Source organism: Magallana gigas, chromosome 3 (assembly GCF_963853765.1).
Source record: "Magallana gigas chromosome 3, xbMagGiga1.1, whole genome shotgun sequence".
Lineage (NCBI taxonomy): Eukaryota > Metazoa > Mollusca > Bivalvia > Ostreida > Ostreidae > Magallana > Magallana gigas.
The window spans coordinates 48,201,346-48,223,525 of record NC_088855.1 but is presented as its reverse complement, the minus strand read 5'-3'; the positions used below and the strand labels follow the sequence as shown (position 1 = coordinate 48,223,525).

At 33.5% G+C, this 22,180-nt stretch overlaps 1 protein-coding gene across 3 annotated transcripts; it reads right to left on the bottom strand.

Moving 5' to 3' along the window:
• Window positions 1-749: 749 nt before the first annotated feature.
• On the bottom strand, window positions 750-20,112 carry LOC105329397 (calcium-transporting ATPase type 2C member 1). 3 transcript variants are annotated; one of them, XM_034483027.2, is made up of 23 exons: window positions 19,970-20,105; window positions 17,778-17,810; window positions 15,945-16,160; window positions 15,487-15,576; window positions 15,019-15,054; window positions 14,768-14,829; window positions 14,518-14,626; window positions 14,200-14,427; window positions 13,750-13,892; window positions 13,443-13,567; window positions 9,913-10,010; window positions 9,511-9,696; window positions 9,287-9,391; window positions 8,793-8,949; window positions 8,310-8,480; window positions 7,797-7,945; window positions 7,409-7,575; window positions 6,677-6,745; window positions 6,463-6,579; window positions 6,114-6,261; window positions 5,676-5,771; window positions 3,501-3,642; window positions 750-2,532 (listed from the first exon to the last, which is right to left on the bottom strand). In XM_034483027.2, the coding sequence occupies exons 2-23, from the start codon at window positions 17,778-17,780 to the stop codon at window positions 2,411-2,413; spliced, it is 2,739 nt and encodes a 912-aa protein (XP_034338918.2). In that variant the 5' UTR covers window positions 17,781-17,810; window positions 19,970-20,105; the 3' UTR covers window positions 750-2,410. The 3 variants fall into 3 exon arrangements, with proteins under 3 accessions (XP_034338918.2, XP_011428934.3, XP_034338917.2); XM_011430632.4 differs by lacking the exon at window positions 17,778-17,810 and having other exon boundaries at window positions 19,970-20,112; XM_034483026.2 differs by lacking the exons at window positions 17,778-17,810; window positions 19,970-20,105 and adding an exon at window positions 18,063-18,098.
• Window positions 20,113-22,180: the final 2,068 nt, after the last annotated feature.

The window sequence follows — 22,180 nt, the reverse complement described above, 5'->3', positions numbered from 1 at the left end:
AAGCTATTGCAGCAAATCTTATTCCATTCAAATGAATGAATTCTTATTTCATTATATTAAAGCATCGATCAACATATCTTGCATTCAAGAAAGAGGAGGAGAAAAGAGCTCTCATTGTGACAGCAAACTATAGTTTTGTGCGAAGAGTATCCATAATCCATTTAATTCTCAACCCTGAATTAATAAATACTACCCTACCTATCCAGAGAAATGGGGTACTCTACATGCAACATTTTGCAAAAAAAATAAATAAATCATAAGCTCAACAGGTGGTCTTCTTTTCATAAATTATCAAAAATCAAAATCCAAGTACATGCAAAATGCACATCTTTGATATTTGCACAATTGTTCCACAAAACATCAATTTCCTCACTTGAAAACTGTAGGAGGAGTTATCCATACGATTAAGGGTACCCTATTTGCAAAAATATGCGAAAAAAGGACAAGTTCAACAGCTGGTATTTGTTTTCATAAGCTATCAAAAACCAGAATCCTAGCAATGTGCTGATATTTGAACAATTAATCCGCAAAGCATCACCTTCCTGTCTCAAACTGTAAGAGGAGTTATATCTGTACAATACAGGTATCTTTTGGGCAGCCACTTTCCATTTTCACCATTTCAATAACCCAATTTTCGTTAAACCAGCAACTTATAAAATTCTTTACCATTATACTGATCATTTTCATGCTGTTGATGAATATTTTTCAGAATTAATGCCAATCTTTACAAATAGTAAAAACATCATTGATATATTTTTTGTTTTATTTCCTTCACAAAACAATCAATTGATAAATTGCTCTGATGAATTTATGATGGAATGTCATTCTCACACAACCCTATTAAACACACAAAAACTCTTTGGAACACTGCTTTATATTTTGGAAAAAGGCATAGAAAACTCTTGATGGTTTAAGTTCTTAATTGCATCAAGACCGATTTGCATATACATTTTACATAAATACAAGTAATGTACTCTGAAAATAGCAGTATGTTAATTTTTAGTTTCCAAAAAATGACACCTTATGCATGTTCTATAGTAAAAATACTTTTAACACCGAATGTCTTCTACTGGTAGTTGCCAAATTGACATACAAAACATACACCATTTTGTAGATCCTAAAACTAGCACTTATTGCACTTTTCATTCACTTTAAGCATCAGGAAAGGGCACATACTCTAAACATCTAAGTGAGATAAATACAGTCAAGTCAATGGGTATCAACATTTAGTGACTGTCATGTTTACAGAATCCAACAAAACTACATGTGAAGCATCATTGTAGCATACAAGTATACATATCATTGCAGTCTTCTTGAGTTTCACAACATTTAAGAAAGTACCGCTACTTATGCCTTGTATTCACAATATTTATTATTGGAGAAATACTGAGACAAAATAAAGCTCATCACATTCTTTTCAATGCAACAGTTCTTGATGTAGAATTTTAATAAACATTTTGTATCTATAGAGTAACACAGTCAAGTAATAGCTTTATCATTAATATAAACATCCCATCTCCCTTGTACAAACACTGTACATTGACTTTTCTACAAATCTTTGCTGTCTTTTGTACATTTTCATTCATTGGGACAACTGTAGACCATTGTGAAATTAATACACATTTCTCATTCTAAATATTTCATAAAAATTAATATATTGTTTAAATTATGCATGCCACTAGAAAACCCTTCAATGGTTAATGAACATATACTGGTAAATGAATAAAAATCCAGTTTTTGGCCCTAATTGTATGAAGAAACACTACCAGGCAATTTTTAACAAATAGACAATAATTTCTATTGAAAAGTACATGTACTTCCAACAAACCAGTGTCAAAAAAGCATATTCTACCCCATATTGAAGGAGTAAATACCCCAGTAAATACAAATATGATGAAATATATTAAATCTTCCCACATGTACAAACCGAACCTCTCCTCAAGTGCCCCCCATGACTAAGGATACAATCAGGTCATATGTACCTGATGTTCAAAATATTTCTTTTATCAAGAGATTTATCCTCATCATTATAGTAGAAGGACTAATTGTATTATTAAAATTAAGAAATACTGTAAAAGCAGAATATTCGTTGATGATTTAATTTCGTTATTTTTGTTGAAAGTATTAATCAACAAAATTAAATTCTGGTTAATGACAAATTTTTAACCCAAGTGTTCATAAATACAGAGTTGATACATACAATACATTTAAGGGATTACGATATGACGAAATAAAATCCCAATGAAATTTTATTTGTTTTAAAAACAACGAAATTTTAAGCCAAGGAATATATGTGCTTCTACGGTGTTTTTAATACTAATATAAATCTGGTCTAAATTTTGATTCTCCCCATTATACACATCCAATAATAATGTTGATATGTGTTATTTTTTGTCCTTGGGACATTTCTCTACACAAAATAGTTTTGTTTTTCTGGTCCTTTCTTCCTCATTTCTTTCATTCTTCTCACAAACTTTCTAATTTCTGCTACTATAAAAACTGATGAGGTTAAAAATATCAAAAATATCAAATCTGAAAAAGAAAAAAAAAAAGATCAATTATTACACATGTGTTAGTACAATAAACAAAGTAAACCAAATTCCTTTATCAAAAATATAAGCACTATTAACTTAGACAATATGCAAGTTAATTAAGGGAGATGTTCAGTCATCTTTTACATTGGAGGACCAAATGTACCGTAAACATTTCTTAGTCAAACTTGAGGCTGAACACCACTCGTATATAAGCATCATCACACTGGTATATAAACCCTTCGATTTCTTTACACCCCGATTGCACACCTGAAACTCATGGCCAATGTATAGTACATGTATTTCTTTTGTGGTCTTTCGTTTTTATGCATTTATTTATTATTCTATGTGCATAATATGTTTGTAAATAATGCATTAACCAATTCATTTGATGAAAGTATTCTCCTGGCTTGAAAAAAGCGCGTAAAATTTGATAATTTCATCGCGACCAAGTAACACAGCGAGGCAAGATGTACGTCCACACAGGTGAGAACTCTACAGCAAACTACTTTGAACTGTTTAAAGGTCTGTGCCTTATACAGGGGTTGTATGGACAGCATTGATGAAAGAGAAATATAGCGGACAGTGCCTATTTACGAGCGGTGTTCAGCTTTAACCTAAATGTTCATTTATTAATTAAACAATTTCATCTGTGCAATAATCTAATTCATTAAATCTAAGAAATTGAATGGCATTCTAAAATTTGAAAACATGAACACCTGAATGTATTAATAAAGTACTACCGGTAGTACAAATATATATATAAGTACAAATGTATTTTCAAATTCTGACTGGAGTGGGTGAGAGATGGAATCAAGTCTTCATGATTGAAAACAACTAAGATTTTTCAAATTTTTAACCAATGAAAGTTCACTGCCATCTTCCTTCAATGTCTTTGTTGTCTTTAAGCATGCATACCGGTATGTATTTGATATATAATCATTAGAGAGCAATGAACACTTATCTCACCTGATAAATAGAGGGATTCTGTTTGGAATACAGCTTGTAATGGAGGGAAGTATATCACAAGTAGCTGCCCGATCAGGGAACCCCCGACGGCCAATAAAAACATCCGGTTGGTAAAAAAACCTATTTGAAATATTGATTTTTCCTGAAACAATAAAAGTAAATAATATTATTAAAATTAGGACTTCAACTGAGGTTGCCTTGGTATATATCCCGCACTATATAAATATAAGTCAGCAAAGTAAAATTACTTAAAATATCATTGACATCATGACATGTCAACCCTATAAAATACATTGATGATTGGCGTATCATGGTCCCCTCCCCATATATAATGGTTATACAGTACTTTACAGGGGTGTAACAGTGGTAAATTTGACCTTTAAACCTTACAATACCTGTAATACTGTAATAGGAACCATACTCTTGTAAAAGAAATCTTTTGAATGAATTTAAATAAAAATGTTTACATGAACGAAATGCAGCACTTGCATGTACCTAAAAGAACTACGTTTTGTAACAGGAAACAAGAGGCCCATGGGCCACATCGCTCACCTGAGGAACAATAGGTATGATAAAATCAGCTTAATGGAGTCATAATACAAACTATCTGGACAATGTACAATAATACATGTAGATCCTGTATAAATAAAATCCATTTTTCCCCTGGATATTCTTATGTTTATAATCATTAGTCCCTTTTCTTACAGGATGATTTTATAGTCATATCATATGTTGAGTATTGCAGTTCTCAAAAAGATCCTTAACAATTGTTTATATATGGGATATAAACGTACATAAACTCTGAACCTTCTTGTGAGGCCGAAGAATTGTCCTGGGGCCAAAGTCTTAACAATTATAAAGAATCATCTGGCTGATTAGTTTCTGAGAAGAAGATTTTTAAAGATTTACCATATATATTCCTTTGTTAAACTTTGACCCCCCATTGTGGCCCCACCCTACCCCTGAGGATCATGATTTTCACAACTTTGAATTCACACTACCTGAGGACGCTTCCACACAAGTTTCAGCTTTCCTGGCTGATTAGTTTCTGAGAAGAAGATTTTTAAAGATTTACTCTATATATTCCTATGTAAAACTTTGACCTTCCATTGTGGCCCCACCCTACCCTCGGGGGTCATGATTTTCAAAACTATGAATCTACACTACCTGATGATGCTTCCACACAAGTGTCAGCTTTCCTGGCTGATTAGTTTCTGAGAGGAAGATTTTTAAAGATTTACTCTATATTATCCTATGTAAAACTTCGATCCCCCATTGTGGCCCCACCCTACCCTCGGGGGTCATGATTTTCAAAACTATGAATCTACACTACCTGATGATGCTTCCACACAAGTGTCAGCTTTCCTGGCTGATTAGTTTCTGAGAGGAAGATTTTTAAAGATTTACTCTATATTATCCTATGTAAAACTTCGATCCCCCATTGTGGCCCCACCCTACCCACGGGGATCATGATTTTCACAACTTTGAATCTACACTACCTGAGGATGCTTCCACACAAGTTTCAACTTTCCTGGCTGATTAGTTTCTGAGAAGAAGATTTTTAAAGATTTACTCTATATATTCCTATGTTAAATTTCGACCCCCAATTGTGGCCCCACCCTACCCCCGGGGGTCATGATTTTCACAAATTAGAATCAACACTACCTGAGGATGCTTCCACACAAGTTTCAGCTTTCCTGGTCTTATGGTTCATGAGAAGAAGATTTTTAAAGATTTACTCTGTATATTCCTATGTAAAACTTCGACCCCCATTGTGGCCCCATCCTACCCCCGGGGTCATGATTTTCACAAATTAGAATCTACACTACCTGAGGATGCTTCCACACAAGTTTCAGCTTTCCTGGTCTTATGGTTCATGAGAAGAAGATTTTGAAAATTTCTCAAAATTTTTCATAAATTCCTAATTATCTCCCTTTGCAAAAGGGCGTGGTCCTTAATTTTCACAACTTTAAATCCCCTTAGGCTAAGGATGCTTTGTGCCAAGTTTGGTTGAAATTGGCCCAGTGGTTCTTGAGAAGATGTTGAAAATGTGAAAAGTTTACAGACAGACGGACAGACGGACGACAGACAAAATGTGATCAGAATAGCTCACTTGAGCTTTCAGCTCAGGTGAGCTAAAAAGGACACAAAATGAAGAATATAGTGGTCACTTACTGCTGAGCGACAGCTGAGAGCATTAAACATGTCAAAAAATACAAAACAGGTGAAGGTCATCGTGGTGTCCCGGGGTGTGATTTTATTGTCACTCATCTGTAGAGAGAAGCCATGAATACATCAAATAAATCACTACAATACAAGTGATTCATCATTATTATTACAAGTGATATATTAGACAAACTAAATGAAGCCAAGATGACTATTGTATACAAGGAAATATTTTTGCCCCTTTCCACCTTCTTTTCTACGGGCAAATTTAAAACTGGGCAAATTTCATTGGTTCAAATCATCTCTTTTGAAACACAGCTTTGTTTGGGCAAATGAAACACAGCTTTGTTTGGGCAAATTCAAGACGGGCAAAACTGTTTGCAAGTGAAGAAAGGCGAAAATAACAACGGAGAAAAATAATCCTGTATACAGTATCTGAATGTTTACCTCTCTCCAGAACACCCACAATGTTCCTGACACAATTATACAGGCTGAGATTAAGACATTTGTGATGAGGTCAAGGGTAATGATCGGGTCCTTGACCTTCCTGGGAGGTTTTTTAATGACATCATGGTCCACTGGCTCGACACCCAGACTACAAGAAACAAGTCAATCAGACCTTACAATAAACCACCATAGCACTTTCCCTCTGATAAAACTATCCAAATTACAAGTACTAAATATATTTGAAATAAAACAACTAATTTTCTGATGCATCAATGAAAACCAGGTAAACTCTGAGAGTAATTAGTTTAAGCTGAAACTCCATGATTATTAACTAATATTACCGGTATACCTTTGAGCAGGTGGTCCATCCATGATGATGTTGATCCATAAAATCTGCATGGCATTTAATGGGTTTGGTAATTTCATCACAGTAGATAAGGTAATTAATGTTAATGCAGCTATACTTCTGTAAAAGACAATCATCTGGTCATTGCCTACTGCAACCACTACAAGATAATTTCTATTTTCCACATGTTTTATTCTGAAAATTTGCATGCACTTACGTGCTGAGTTGAAACCGGACAAAATTTCTAATGTTATAAAATATGCCTTTCCCCTCTTCTATGGCTGATCTGCAAAGAGAATAAAAACCCATCTAAGCACAGTTTTTACACAATATAGTACAATAGGTTAAGAATGGAGACAAATAATTAAACAATAAAATGCTTTCTTTGGTGATTCATTCGGGATATGAAGGTAGTGACATTGCAGAAAAAATACATAACCCGCGTTAGCGGGTTATGTAAATTTTTTCTGCAATGATCACTACCTTCATAACCCGAATGAATCATCAAAGAAAGCATTTTATTGTTTATATTAACATCTTTCTTTAAGCTAATCGATAAATTGATTAGGAAAAGTAAGTAAAATTCACTAAATTACTGTTGATGTACGTAAGTAATTTATCTAAAAGAAACAGCCAAATCGTCTCCTGTGAGACTTTGAGTCTGACAGCATCATGATTATTTCATGCAGTGCGTGATTTTTCCTAGGTCGCTATAGGTTTGGACCAATTGATAAACAGGGTGTGTCGATATCTGTCCTGTCATTTTCTTTTCAGTTTCAGACGCTGTAGATTTCGACCAATCGATAAATGGGGTGTGTAGATTTCAGTCTGGCTGTTTCTCTAGAGCTATGAATTAACTATAAGTTTCCGTAAGAAATAGAGGGAAGAATACTTGGGAGCTGTAAATATTGTTCCATTAATCCATGAGTGGTGAAATACTGTCCCTTACAGGGTGACACTAAAGTTGTCATCCACTAGAATCATGTCTGCAGCCTCCTTGCTGACATCAGTCCCTGTGATGCCCATGGAGATTCCAATGTCAGAACATTTGAGTGCCACTGCATCGTTCACTCCATCCCCTGTCATACCCACCACATGACCATTACTTTGTAGAGCCTAGAAAAAGAAAAATTCATAAAAAGAAGTGTTCATCTTCAAATCTCTCTCTCTCTCTCTTATTATTTTTATAGCATATTCATTTGGGAGTGAACCAAAAGTAAAAGTAAGCAGTGTAGTGATTTTAATTTCTAACTTCATTTGTGATTACATTGCACTTATTTTTTTGTTTTAAATTGTTAAATTCTTGAAATAAATGTAAATTTGCTAAATGTTATTACTTTGACAATTTTAAGTTTGTTTTTTGGTGTTGTTCTGTAGAATATTGTGACATCATTGATTATCTTCCTTAGAAGCTCAATGTCTGCCTGTTCAATCTGCTCCCCTGATAAAGACCTCCCTTCATGAGTGTACAGCCCAAGTCTAGTACCTACAAATAACACAAAATAGACTGTAAAAGTATTTGAATTTTCTTGTTTTATTTAAGAGTAAGAAAACAAAATCTCTATTTTTTTTCATTAAGTAAATGTTCATGTTACAAAAGTGAAGTAAATTACGGTAACAATACTTCATTAAAAAAATCTTCATCTCAAAATACACAACATGCAATAGAAAATAACAAAATAAGTGTGAAACATTTTAGCACACAATTTTGCACAATGCTGATACACCTGGTGTTAACATATAACTTATTTACACATGAAATCTAGATACACAGCATGTCTTAGAGCTCATTCTACTGGTAGCAATCACCATTAACAGTCACCAAAAAAAAAAAAATCAAATCAATGCACCTATGGCTTTAGCAGTTTCCTCTGAGTCCCCTGTCAGCATTTTGATGGAAACTCCCCCCTCCATAAGGGTCATGATGGCTTCCCTCACCCCCTCTCTGGGAGGGTCAATGATCCCCACCATACCCACATATACCAGGTTGTTCATCTCCGGGCCGTAGGCCATGGCCAGAACTGTACAGACACAGACATGAAAGTTATACAAGTATGTGTAATACATGTATGATCAACACTACATGCAGAGTAGACAAAAAAAGAGGTTCATGTACCCGGTACATGACTATTATAAAAATGATAACTTTAAATCATAAACTTTTACTATTATTCAGATGTTGCAAAAACTAATTTCTTTAGACATGCATGTTAAATAAATTAAAATATTTTAGAATTTATTTCTAGCATGACTCTATGAAAGGAGAGTTCTCTGCATTTCATCAGAGCTGTTTTTGAGAAACAACAGATACACATGTCAATGTAGATACACACTTCGTAGTCCTGCACTTCCCATCATGGAGGCCTCGTGGAGAAACTCCTGCTTGGTTTTCTCTGTCAATGGCAGAGTTACACTTTGGCTGTAGTAGCGAGAGCAATTAGCCAGAATCTTCTCCAGTGCCCCCTTCACAAAGAATGCGGTCTCTGTACTCTGTATGGGATAGCAATTACAATGCTGTTATTATGTTTTATCATGAAGAAATATGTACATAAGACAGAAACATACTAGTTATATGGAAAAAAAAGAAATAAATGAGAAACAAAAGAGAACAACAGGTGGATTTTGTATTTGACCTTTGCTTCAATGAATGAAATAGCTTAAGCACCCTTATTTAAGTTTTCCCAGCAAACATTACAGTATTGCTACATACTTTCATAATAGTTGGCATATTGACTATCATAAATTTTCAGTTTATCATGACACAGGGACTAGTTTTACTAGCATTTTTTCCAGTTACATGGATATAGAACTGATAATATACATGTACCTCTCCATAAGATGGTCTACACCTTACAGCCATATATTTGGTTTCCGAGTTGAATGGCATTTCTTCAACCCGTGTATAAAGCTCTCTGACATGATGTAAATTCATCTACAAATGGTAAATATTTCTTTGGATTGATTACAAACATTTTCACATACATTGATTGTTCAATTTACAAGGTGTTGTATTTGCTGATATTGTATTAGGTACATGCATGTATGACCGACCTTCTGTGCTACAGCTATCAGCGCCCCCTCAGTGGGCTGTCCATGTAATCCATCCTCACAAAGGTCAGCATCATTACATATGCATCCGACCTCTATGACCTTTGTTATGGAGGGGTGGGAGTTTTCTGTCACTTGTTCGTGCTGACACACGACAGATCCATTAGCATTGTATCCCACACCTGACACCTGAAACAGGTGTTGCATGAAACTATTTACACAGGTACAGGATTATACATATGTATATCAATGTAAGACAATCAAATAATATAGAATAAAGCAGCACAAAATATCAATACATTCACCATCTGATGTGGAAATGTTAGAGACAGATTGCTAAAATATGTATTTACTGAGTCAATGCTCTATTGTAGCAAAATGTTGAATAAATGTGTCTTTCTATACCTCAGCATACTGGCCATCTGCTGAGTGGATTCGAGTGACTGTCATCTCATTCTTTGTCAACGTTCCCGTTTTGTCAGAACATATAACCGTGGCACAGCCTAGAAAATTAAAACCCATTAAATTATCGGAAAATATATCACTGTAGCTTAAACATTAAATAAACATAGGTAATCACAGATTACAAAGCTCACCGAGACGAGGCATCAACTTTATGAGGCATCACCTTTAAAACCACCTTTATCATATGATATGAAAATCATAGTTAATGATCTTGGATATTCATGGATACTGTTTTGACACAATATCGTATATCATATGTAAAAAAATTGTATGATAATCCTATGTTCATTTCATACATTATTATAAGATACAATGTTTATCAATACAATAATATAAAATATGATATTGCATCCAATGATACTTACAATATATATCATTTAATACAATATAATACTGTAATAAATATTGATGCAATATGATTTTGTAACATATAATATGACATTGTATCGTGTTATACATTATTGTATTTAATCACATAATACAATATCATAATATCTAATATAAATACAATATAGCATTATTTGATACTATATCATATCACATAATACATCACAATATTGTAACATATGATATTATATTGTATAATATAGTATAATTTTGTATTGTATGATATTGTATCATATTTGATACACAATATTGTATCATATGATACAATATAATTTTATAAAACATTATTTCATATCATATGATACAATATCATCTGATACAGTACGATATTATATAATACAATATCATTTTATACAATATCATATCATATGATACAATATCATATTATACAATATCATATTATATGATATCTTATAATATCATATAATACAATTTCATGTATTATATAACAATATATTATATAAACCAATATCATATTATACAATATTGTATCATACGATATGCTATAATTATAATATACAATATCGTATCATATGATACAATATCATATATTGCAATATAATATGAAACAATATCATTCGATAAAATAATATATTATACAATATCATATTCTACAATATTGTATAATAATATACAATACTATACATAACAATATCATAATACAATATCATATAATAATGTACAAAAAAATTGATACAATATCATATCATATCATATAACTTTTTACAATATAATGTATGATATTACATTGTATCATATAAAACAATAGTGTATCATATCATAGAATACTATATCATAGGAATCATGTTAAATCATTTAACAACAAACACATCTATCAAGCAGGTTTGAGTGAGGTAGGAGAATTTTTAGCATCCTTGATAATGGAGATCAGGCTCTGTATCTGAAGCTACCTCTGCAATTCATTTATATTATAGTTAAATCAATTATGCAAGCTATTATCTATAAAACATGTAACCTGTTCCAAAAAACTAAACCTCATCCAGCATCCGAAACCTATGGCTCAGATTCAGCATTCAAGCCTGTCAGATGCATCAGTATCATGAGATGCATCATCCCTGCAAGTTTGGTGATGTAAGGACCAGTAATAACTAAGATATAATCATCAGAGGGCACCTGCTCTAAAAACTTTAACCAGCTCTTAAAACCTTAACCTCATCCAGCATCCGAAACGTATGGCTCAGATTCAGCATTCATGCCTGTCAGGTGCATCAGTATCGTAAGACGCACCATCCTTGCAAGTTTGGTGAAGTTAGGACCAGAAATAACTAAGATATATTTTTTAGCATCCTTGATAATGGAGATCAGGCTCTGCATCTGAAGCTACCTCTGCCATTCATTTATATTATAGTTAGATCATATATGCAAGTTTGAAATAGTGCTATTACCTACATATATTAAACATGTGACCTGTTCCAAAAAAACTAAACCTCATCCAGCATCCGAAACCTATGGCTCAGATTCAGCATTCAAGCCTGTCAGGTGCATCAGTATCATAAGACACACCATCCATGTAAGTTTGGTAAAGTTAGGACCAGTAATAACTAAAATATGATCATCAGAGGGCACCTGCTCTAAAAACTTTAACCAGCTCTTAAAACCTTAACCTCATCCAGCATCCGAAACCTATGGCTCAGATTCAGCATTCAAGCCTGTCAGGTGCATCAGTATCATAAGACGCACCATCTATGCAAGTTTGGTGAAGTTGGGACCAGTAGTAACTTAGAAATGGCTATCAAAGGGCACCTGCAACAAAAACTTTAACCTGCTCGAAAAACCTAACTTCATCTAGCATCCGAAACCTTCGGCTCAGATTCAGCATTCAAGCCTGTCAGGTGCAAAAGTATCATAAGACACACCATCCATGCAAGTTTGGTGAAGTAAGGACCAGTAGTAAGTAAGATATAATCATCAGAGGGCACCTGCTCTAAAAACTTTAACCAGCTCTTAAAACCTTAACCTCATCCAGCATCCGAAACGTATGGCTCAGATTCAGCATTCATGCCTGTCAGGTGCATCAGTATCGTAAGACGCACCATCCTTGCAAGTTTGGTGAAGTTAGGACCAGAAATAACTAAGATATATTTTTTAGCATCCTTGATAATGGAGATCAGGCTCTGCATCTGAAGCTACCTCTGCCATTCATTTATATTATAGTTAGATCATATATGCAAGTTTGAAATAGTGCTATTACCTACATATATTAAACATGTGACCTGTTCCAAAAAAACTAAACCTCATCCAGCATCCGAAACCTATGGCTCAGATTCAGCATTCAAGCCTGTCAGGTGCATCAGTATCATAAGACACACCATCCATGTAAGTTTGGTAAAGTTAGGACCAGTAATAACTAAAATATGATCATCAGAGGGCACCTGCTCTAAAAACTTTAACCAGCTCTTAAAACCTTAACCTCATCCAGCATCCGAAACCTATGGCTCAGATTCAGCATTCAAGCCTGTCAGGTGCATCAGTATCATAAGACGCACCATCTATGCAAGTTTGGTGAAGTTGGGACCAGTAGTAACTTAGAAATGGCTATCAAAGGGCACCTGCAACAAAAACTTTAACCTGCTCCAAACACCTTAACCTCCTCCAGCATCTGAAATTCATGGCCCAGATTCAGCATCCAAGTCTCTCAAGTCCATTAGTAGGTCCAGATGCATCATTCATGCAAGTTTGGTGAAGATAGGACAAGTAATAAGTTAGATACAGGACCTGCAACAAAAACTTTAACCAGGTCCGGACGCCGACGCCGACGCAGACGCCGACGCCGAGGGTATAGCATAAGCTCCCCCCGACTTCGTCTCGGTGAGCTAAAAAGGGAATAGTTTCATTTCATACTGATTATGTATTCCATACTCAAAATAAATTTCACTTTGACCATGACACAGTATTATCTAATAACTGGACGTTCAAAATTAAAAACGATTCTTACAGTCAGTGAGATTTCAGATATTAAATCAAATATTTCCCCAAAACTCTTTTAGATCAGAGAATATGTGAAGAACTTTAGTTAATAAAAAATAAAGGCAGTTTAAAGTGAATACATGATATATTTTTACCAAGAGTTTCTACAATGGGTAACTTCTTTACAATGGCTTTTTGTGAGGCCATTCTCATCACTCCCAGAGCCAGGGTGACTGTCACAACTATAGGGAGCCCCTCAGGAATAGCCGCTACAGCCAAACTGAAACCAAGAGCACAGACTTAAAATTAAACTATAAACAAAACCACACACCTCCTTAAAATCTTCAAACAAAAACCACAACTTAGATCACAAAGAGAGATGATGAAAAGATGTTTTGACACCAGGTGAAATAATGATTCCAAGGTAAAAATAAATATAAAGATTAATTGATTAAGCCTTACCTGACCCCTATAGTAAACATGTCCAAGAGCCCTCTGCCCTGGAGCCAGCCCAGTAACATGATGAGCCCGATGATACAGAAGGAGTAGAAGGACAGTTGCTTGCCCAGGGTGTCCATGCTCTTTTGTAGGGGAGTTTTGGGGGCCTGGGGGTTAAAATGACCGTGCTTGTATTCAATCTCTCTAAAAACATCTTATTTCAATGATTTCAACAAAATTCACAATTTTCCCTTAAAAACAAATACATGATCTTTAGAGTTATTGTTATTCTGTTTGTCAATAAATTAAATACGAATACACTTGAATTCATATAGCATTTAACAAAACTGGGTGGGGCTTGCAGAAAACTTACTTTCCAGCTCTGATTTTACAGAATATAAACTCCAAGTTTTACTATTTATAAACTATATACAAAGTGTATTTTCTAATTTTAGATTCAGCTATCAACTATACCTCCTCCTCCTGCATCATTGTAAATAATTCTCCGAACTGGGAGTTTGTTCCGGTTTCTATGACGATGCCTTTGCCTCGCCCACACCTAACCAGTGTCCCCATGAAGGCCACACAGGTCATTCCTGAGACTCCTGTCCTCTGCTCCTTTTCTGGGAGAGGGTTGATGTTTTTACCTTTTGGCATGGGCTCCCCAGTAAAACTGGACTCATCCACTGCTAAATCTTTAGCCTGTATGGGCAGAAAAACATTTAAGAAACGTTTGCTAGTTTATTACTATCAAGTCTTTCACAAATCAGTCAAGAAGTTGACAAAACTTGCCTCAAACAGGCGGATGTCTGCAGGGACTTTGTCCCCCACGGACAAAAACACTATGTCCCCAGGAACAAGGTCACGAGCAAGGAATGTCTCCAACTTCCCATCCCTTAAACTGTGAACAAAGCCGTGTAATAGATAAAGCAAAGTTACATCTTTTTAAAAGTACCTCTACATATATAATTTATCTATTTAATTGTAAATGAAAAATTTCTCTGGTAATTTACTTAAAGTACATGTGTACACACATACTTACCAATGGCACATTGGTGGAACAAGTTTGGATAAGGCTTCTAAAGATTTTTCTGATCTATATTCCTAAACAAACAATTCAAGAGTCATTGAAGAGTTACAAGAACAATAAGACTCAAGTATGCATTATTAATTAACCTACAAAATACCAAGTTCTGGTAAAACAAATTACCGTAAAAGATATATCCAAGAAGTTCTGGTAAGACAAATAAATTGAGAAGTTTAGAAATTTAGTTCCCCAAACAACTGAGTTACCTGCACAAATGCTACTGTTACCACAATTATGATGGCCTGCAATAAAGAATTCTATACATGAAGATTTTGTGAAATCATGAGACCATTTGATAGTTAGCAAAATTTTCAACATTAGTATATAAAGTATTTCACTTCACAATATCTTTTTTCTTTTTACATTCAAAAATTTTGCAATTAAGGCATTTTAGTTACTGTAGATTCCTAATTAAACGCGAGGAGGAATCATTATTCGCGTAAAATCGCGAGGAGCACCCTTCGCAAATTTTAAAATCTTGCCATTATTTTTTGAGAGTTGAGAGCTATGAGAAATAAGGATAAAAGTTCTGCGTTAGCGATTTTATATTCTCGCGATTTGATACAAAACAGCAGGATCACAGAATTAAGTTCTCGCGTAATATAAGGAATTTACAGTAGGTAATAGGATGATGATATTCTGCCATTTTTTGGTTTGAATTTAAGCCTCCTTACCACAGTGATACTGACTGCATCATCAAACTGTTTCATTAGGATGCTGACAAATGCCGACGCCAACAGCAGCATTATCATTGGATCTTTAAACTAAAAAAACACACTACATTTTCATTTGCCATGGTTATATATAAACAAATTTTTTTTGTCCAAGTTCCTTTAGTTTTATTGTTTGCTCTTTGAATTTCTTTGAGATTTTTCCTCAAAAAGTAAGAATTATGGATATCTTATTGGTTCAAGTACCCTTTGTTATTTTGTTTATTCTTTGAAATTCTTAATTTTTCTTCAAAAAGTAAGAATTTCATGCCTTAAAAATCATCTTTTCATGTACACAAGATGTGTTTTATCAAACATATCTCATCATTTTTGGTATATGATTAATGAGAACAAAGCATTTCTCTCAAAGAAGAGTCGATGAAACTGATTAACTGAGATTTTCACAAGATACCAGTATTTACCTGGCATATATACTTCTTCCACAAGGGGTCGTCATGGTCGATGTGAAAATCATTCACCCCATAGAATGCCCGACGCTGATTGGCCTCGGTTGTACTGAGCCCTGAGTTAACATTGGTTCGGAGTCGCGCCTCCACCTCCGTGTAGGGAAGCGTGACCGCTAGTGCAGGCGGCACGGCTGACATCATGTCACCACAATCGTCCTTTACTTGCTTCAACTGTCAATCAGAAAATGAAGAATTATCATCAAGTGTGAAATTGTATCAGCATGCTGTTGTTGGTAACATAGTAAAGATAAAAGAGATCCGAATATTTTAACCTCTCTCTGCAACACATTATTGAGCTTACATTTCCATTTGCCTGAAAGAAAACAGTCCAATAAAAGGAATTATAGATAAGATCATCATAAATAATCTAAAACATTTTTTCATCAATACTTTTGATGCCAAAAGTTCATATATTGATTGCAAATTTAGTGTTATTTCATAAGCAAAGGACGATATATGATTTAAGCCTAAAATGACCTCATCATTATTTTCATGTAATTTTTTGTTTTCTTTTTACAGATAAACTAAAGTTTTTCTATTATTTTTATTTTGATTCAAGTGCACACAATTTATGACATCATAAAAGTTATTCTGTTCCCGCCATTTTGCATTTTTAGCATTAAACAGCTTGTTTTCGAGCAGAAAATATGGAGCAATTAATTGTTAAAACAAAACAATTTCTTCAATCTATCTAAGCCTTATAAAGTTACAAAATGTTTGTTCTCTTTTCAAAGCATCGCTTTAAATTTCCCCCTCAGGACCCCCCTTTCAGATTGGTGCATTCCTGAATGCAGCCTCTTGTATAAACACACTTCAGATTTTTTTTATCTTTATGAAAAAATCAATACCAGGAACATTGACTTAAAGGGGTTAAAAATTGAGTAATTTTTTTCATTTCATTACCACCTGCAGTCCTAGCTTCTATAAGGCCAGTCTGCAGACATATGTATGGCAAGTTTTAAAGGTGTACTATATTGGTTGCAAAAAAATTATTGAGCTTTCTGATTAATGAAAAATTATGTGTAAAAAAATTTTTTTTAAATTTCAAACATATTCTATTTCAAATGTGTGCCTGCATGTAGCAATACATAATCTAAAAAATACCATTTCATCCTTTTATAACCTGATAATTGATTCAAATTTACTTAATCAAAAAATCAACTGCTCCTTTTATGCTATAGTCATTTGTCAATTCTTCAATACATATGCATATAAGAATGCTCAGTAAGCAGCATACACACATAACTAGCAAAGAAAACTACAAATGTAACAAATTCACTCTTGGAGTGGTGCATATTGCTGGGATGATATAGATCAGTGCTCATCCAAATCATCCGTGAATTTTAACATGCACTTATTAAACATGTATGACAAAGCAAATGAAATGCACTTGCATGACAACCATGTGTAGTAAATATTCATTGATTTTCTTGATTCATGTGTCAAATTATCTTCTTTTTTTCTTTAAAAGAAATAAGCAAATTTTCATTCCTATACATTTATACTGAACATACACAGCAAATGGTGAAGACAATAGCATCTGCCTGTAGTAAGCTAGAAATTTTGGCCTGTAGTAAGTTAAAAGATCCCAGGTATGGAACTTGTGTCTTGCATGTTTACAATATTTAGTATTTAATCTAAAAAATTCCATTAACAATTGTTAGGAGTAAGTAAGCAGTGTAGTTTAAACATAATGACAAAGAGTACATATTTCCTCATCCACAATATCTTTAATAATAGTCATACATGAATTTGAAAGCTACATGCATGCATGCATAACATGCTTACCATTCTAATAGAGAAAATGGAAAATATTCCCTACTAAAGGAAACACAAAAATACTTTATAGGATTCAATGTAGAAAAAAGTTTCTAAAATACTTTAAGCTATGTGCCGTTAGTTGTAAATGTAGCAAAATAAACCTCACTTCAGCTGGGTAAATAAAGTGCAGGTGACTCAATAACTCGAGTACAACCAAGGAAAACCGAGGAAAAACTTTGAGGGATCAAGAGTTAGAGTTTACAAGAGTTTGGAATTTTCCGGGTTGAATGACAGGTTTAAAATTAGTCTTACCGGATGATATGATTCAGCCATTTACTTTAGTGCTAAGCTTACGCGTGTGCTTTAACAACATTATTTTTTTCCCCTGTTAAATATACAGATTTATATGTATATAAAAACTAAATAGAAATAAACATTAAATAAAATCATGATATTTATATATTTAATTCGTCTTAATTATTATGATCAGATTCCTCAGTACCATGAGTACTATAACGCACTGGACTGCGAGACATTTTGTCGTAAATTAAATAACTGAAAATCAACCACTGTACACGTCGACTACCAGCTTTAAGAAATTGTGACTCCAGGCAATAATCGTTATAATGATAATGATGCCGATACATTAATTAATAATTTCTAAAGTTTTATAATTCATTAAGCTTATGTTTTTACTCTAAAATGCTCAAAATTATCGTTTTATCTCAAAATTATTTTTTTTTCATTTTCACTACGTCTCAAAATTATGTTAATTATCATAAGACAGCAGGTTAGGTAACAGTATGGTCAATCATCGATCAATTATCACCTTGCAGGACAAAAGTCGCCTGCATAGACATCCCCTTACACCAGTCACACTTTGAACGGCAGGAGCCATTTAAATGAAAGAGCAAAGGTACATGTTTTAATTAGGTAATGCTTTCAGATACACAGCCATTTCCAGGTATCGAGAGTAAAAACAATGGATTATGAATAACGACGGGACTGCAGTTTGACTTCGAAGGATCAAGGTTTTGAGAAATGAGGAGTAAATTTGCTTAGTTATTATGGGGAGAAAATTTGGGACCGGAAAATCACTTCAAGTGATCAAGAAATTTCAGCGATCGAAGTTCGAGCCATCAAGAGTTACCTGCATATATTGTTAGGTAATTTTAGCTACCGGTACAATCAGTCATTTTACCTGTAACGAATACTTGCCAGTATGAAATAATTTTTAGAAAAATTATTGTTGGAAAACAAAGTGAAGGTTTTAAAAAATCCTTGCTTGGTAATTATAATGCAGAAATAAATATTTTTTCAGTGTGTGGAGTTGTTTGACATTTGCACCTTTATTTACTGTATTTTTTACAAATTAAAAAGGTGACCCAGATATGAGCTGCCGGAAGTGCAAGACAGAAAATATTAATGAAAGTGGGTAAACAATTAAGCCTAACTATGAAAATAAGTTTGTTATTGACCCCCATATTCCATTTAATTAGATCATGCATCATTTCAAATAAAAATTGAGCTTTGAATGAAACTCGACATCAAATGGAACCACGTATATTTTTCCTAGTTTCGGTTCATTGCGATAGAAGTATTTTTTGACTGGATATATTGTATACGGGCAAAACACAGACAAATGGCAATTACTTAATATCATCAATTACTGTTATAAAGTGTTTTCATGAATATTAAATTTCATAAAGTAACGCAAAATGAAAACTGTTCAAGTCCAGTTTCAATTTGACGAGAAAACGGTACGATAAAAATAATGATCATATTATTTGTTTAAATAGCATATTCCCACAATAATTTTTTCCTCTGTACCTCTTGTGTATTTTATTAATTAATCCGCCCAAAAATATTCGATCAGAAGTGATAGTTGGGGCTTGATTTGATACTGGAAAACGAGTTCGAAACTAGGAAAATGTATGGGGTGTTGAATTTACTTTCTCCGTAATTCATCCTTTATATTTTCTGAAATTGATACTACAGTTTAGAAGGAAAAGACACGTGATTTATACAAAAAATAAAAACATTTGGAATTCCTATAATTATACTCGCAAGTACGATGAAACAACCGCATACTGATTCGTTTATACCGGTATAACGACTGTATTATAATTATATTCACACACATACTACTAAAGTATTTGTAGTAATTTATGAAACATTAGGTAAAAGAACACACAAAGTACTTAATTTGTTTAACTTACATGCTTTTCAGCGACAGAATAATTCTGCATTTTTATATAAAGACATAAACATTGTTATTCCCTTCCGAGGTAGACTCTAAACTCGTTGAATCGTTTGTCAACTTTGTGGTTTGTGACACCTAACCGGATATTGCACAGTTTTTACCTCCATTACAAAAGATCAATTTAAAAGGGAGACGACTTGTAGTTGTATTTTGGAACAATTTTACTCATGCCTCATACTTGTTTCACAGACCAGAGACATAAAAAACTTATTTATGTTCTTTATGTCTCTGCACAGACAGTGTACTTTAAGGTTGCAAAATTTTATCCCTTTCATTTTTTGTGTATTGTGTATGTGTACTGCAGTATATTCTGAATCATTGAATTTGCATGCAAAATATGCAAGTAACATGTTTATGGTTGTTTAGTATCAACAGAAATACATGTGTGACGTTATAAACTTTTCTCATAATAAAAATAAATACCCTACAGTAACGTTACACTTAATAATGAGGGACAGGGTATTTTATATTACGAGAAAAAATTATAACGTCAGGTGCCTGTGGAAATAAAATATACTTTTAGTCTAGAGGGATTATATCACCACGACGGGTCACTTATTCCGGGCATTTCGAATTATGAAATAGTAATTAAACTAACAAAAAAAAAAGAGTACGAATTATTAGAATTCTGTATATAACTGCCAACTGTTTGCCACTTACTACAAACTGCTTACTGACAAAAAGCTTTTGCGTATGTGCTAAAAATGTTATGTATTCAGTTGTGTGAGACATTTGTGGACAGCTGATAACCTTACACATGTAATATATGCAATGCATGTGGCATATGAACTATTGGAAGCAGTTCGGCAGGGCAACTTGGAGTAGGCATTTGACAATAAGCAGTCTGAAGGTTGGCAGCTGACATTTGGCTGTCATATAAGGAATTTCATAGATCTATCAATTTACAGTGTGTTATTTTTTATTATCAAAACTATAGCGTAAAAGAAAAACAATAATCATATATATATGTAATGCATTGACCAGCATACATCTTGATTTTTTTTAGTTTGAGGATATTGATTGGAATCGTACCTACAATGTGCATTTGTTTTTAGTTTAATCCCAATTAACTTCCGCTGCGTGATGGAGAAAACAAATCGACTGACTGGATTAAGTAAACGTTAATCTAATTTTTTTAAAAATCCTATTTAGTGTTAGAATGAAAGACGATTAAAAAAATATTTTTATCTCGTGATTACGAAAACTCGCGTATGCCACTACGAAATATATAAGTTATGACTAGTTTAATTTCACGTTTTCTTACAATTTTCCTTATCCATGGTGGGAAAATCGAAATGGTGCGAGGTAGTTCCATAAGAGGGCCCACCCTTGTGCCAAGGAATGCAACAATAAAATAAAAATTGACTAGCATTGGGGGAATATGTCTGTGACAATGGTTTTATAAACTTCTTTTTATGAAATAAATAAAAAATAACATATCGATATTCCGAGAACAGATCTCGGTATTACGAGAAAAGATCTTGTTATCAAGAGTTAATTATCTTGTTATTAATAGAAAATATCACGTAATTACGAGTAAAAATTTCGTTATTACGAGTAAAAATTTTGTTCTTACGAGAAAATATCTCGTCATTATGAGTTAAATGTATCGTTATTACGGGAAAGGATATTGTTTTTACGAGAAAGTTCTAAATAAACTGTGCGTTTTATTTTTCTACTCCCTCTTGATGTAAAATGGATGTACACGAGAAATTCATTACATTAGTGAAAGAAATTTTAGAAAAAAGAGCAAAGCAGATTGATTAATAGATTAAATAACCAATTTATGAATACTATGAATAACTGGTTAATGTTAATATACAAAAACAATTATTTTCAATATAAGTTAATTGTGTGTGGATGTATAGAACATAATCCGGTATATCAATGATTGAAACTATATAGTCATTTGCGTCATCTGTAACAAATAGAATTGTGTTTTTACGACTAGAACTCCCTGTTACTTACTTCGGATTGGGATTATAATATTTAAGACGAAAGGTAGTAGGAATTACATGAAGTTCTTTCCACTTGTTTATATAAGATAAAATGTCAAATCCGATCATTTTATGTAAAAATTAATGAATAATAGCAGTTGTTATTTAAAAATTAATCAAAGTTGAATTAACGTTTCTAGAAAGAAAAAAATAAACTGAAAAGGTGAACC

Bases quoted from the DNA above. Each gene is read 5' to 3' on its own strand.
- LOC105329397 (XM_011430632.4), bottom strand. From the start codon at position 19,999: ATGCAGAATTATTCTGTCGCTGAAAAGCAT. The intron at 10,011-13,442 runs GTAAAAATATAT...TTAATTTTCTAG, and splicing joins ACCCATTGTAGAAACTCTTG to GCTGTGCCACGGTTATATGT. The intron at 6,580-6,676 runs GTAAGTGCATGC...TGTCTTTTACAG, and splicing joins GTCCGGTTTCAACTCAGCAC to AAGTATAGCTGCATTAACAT.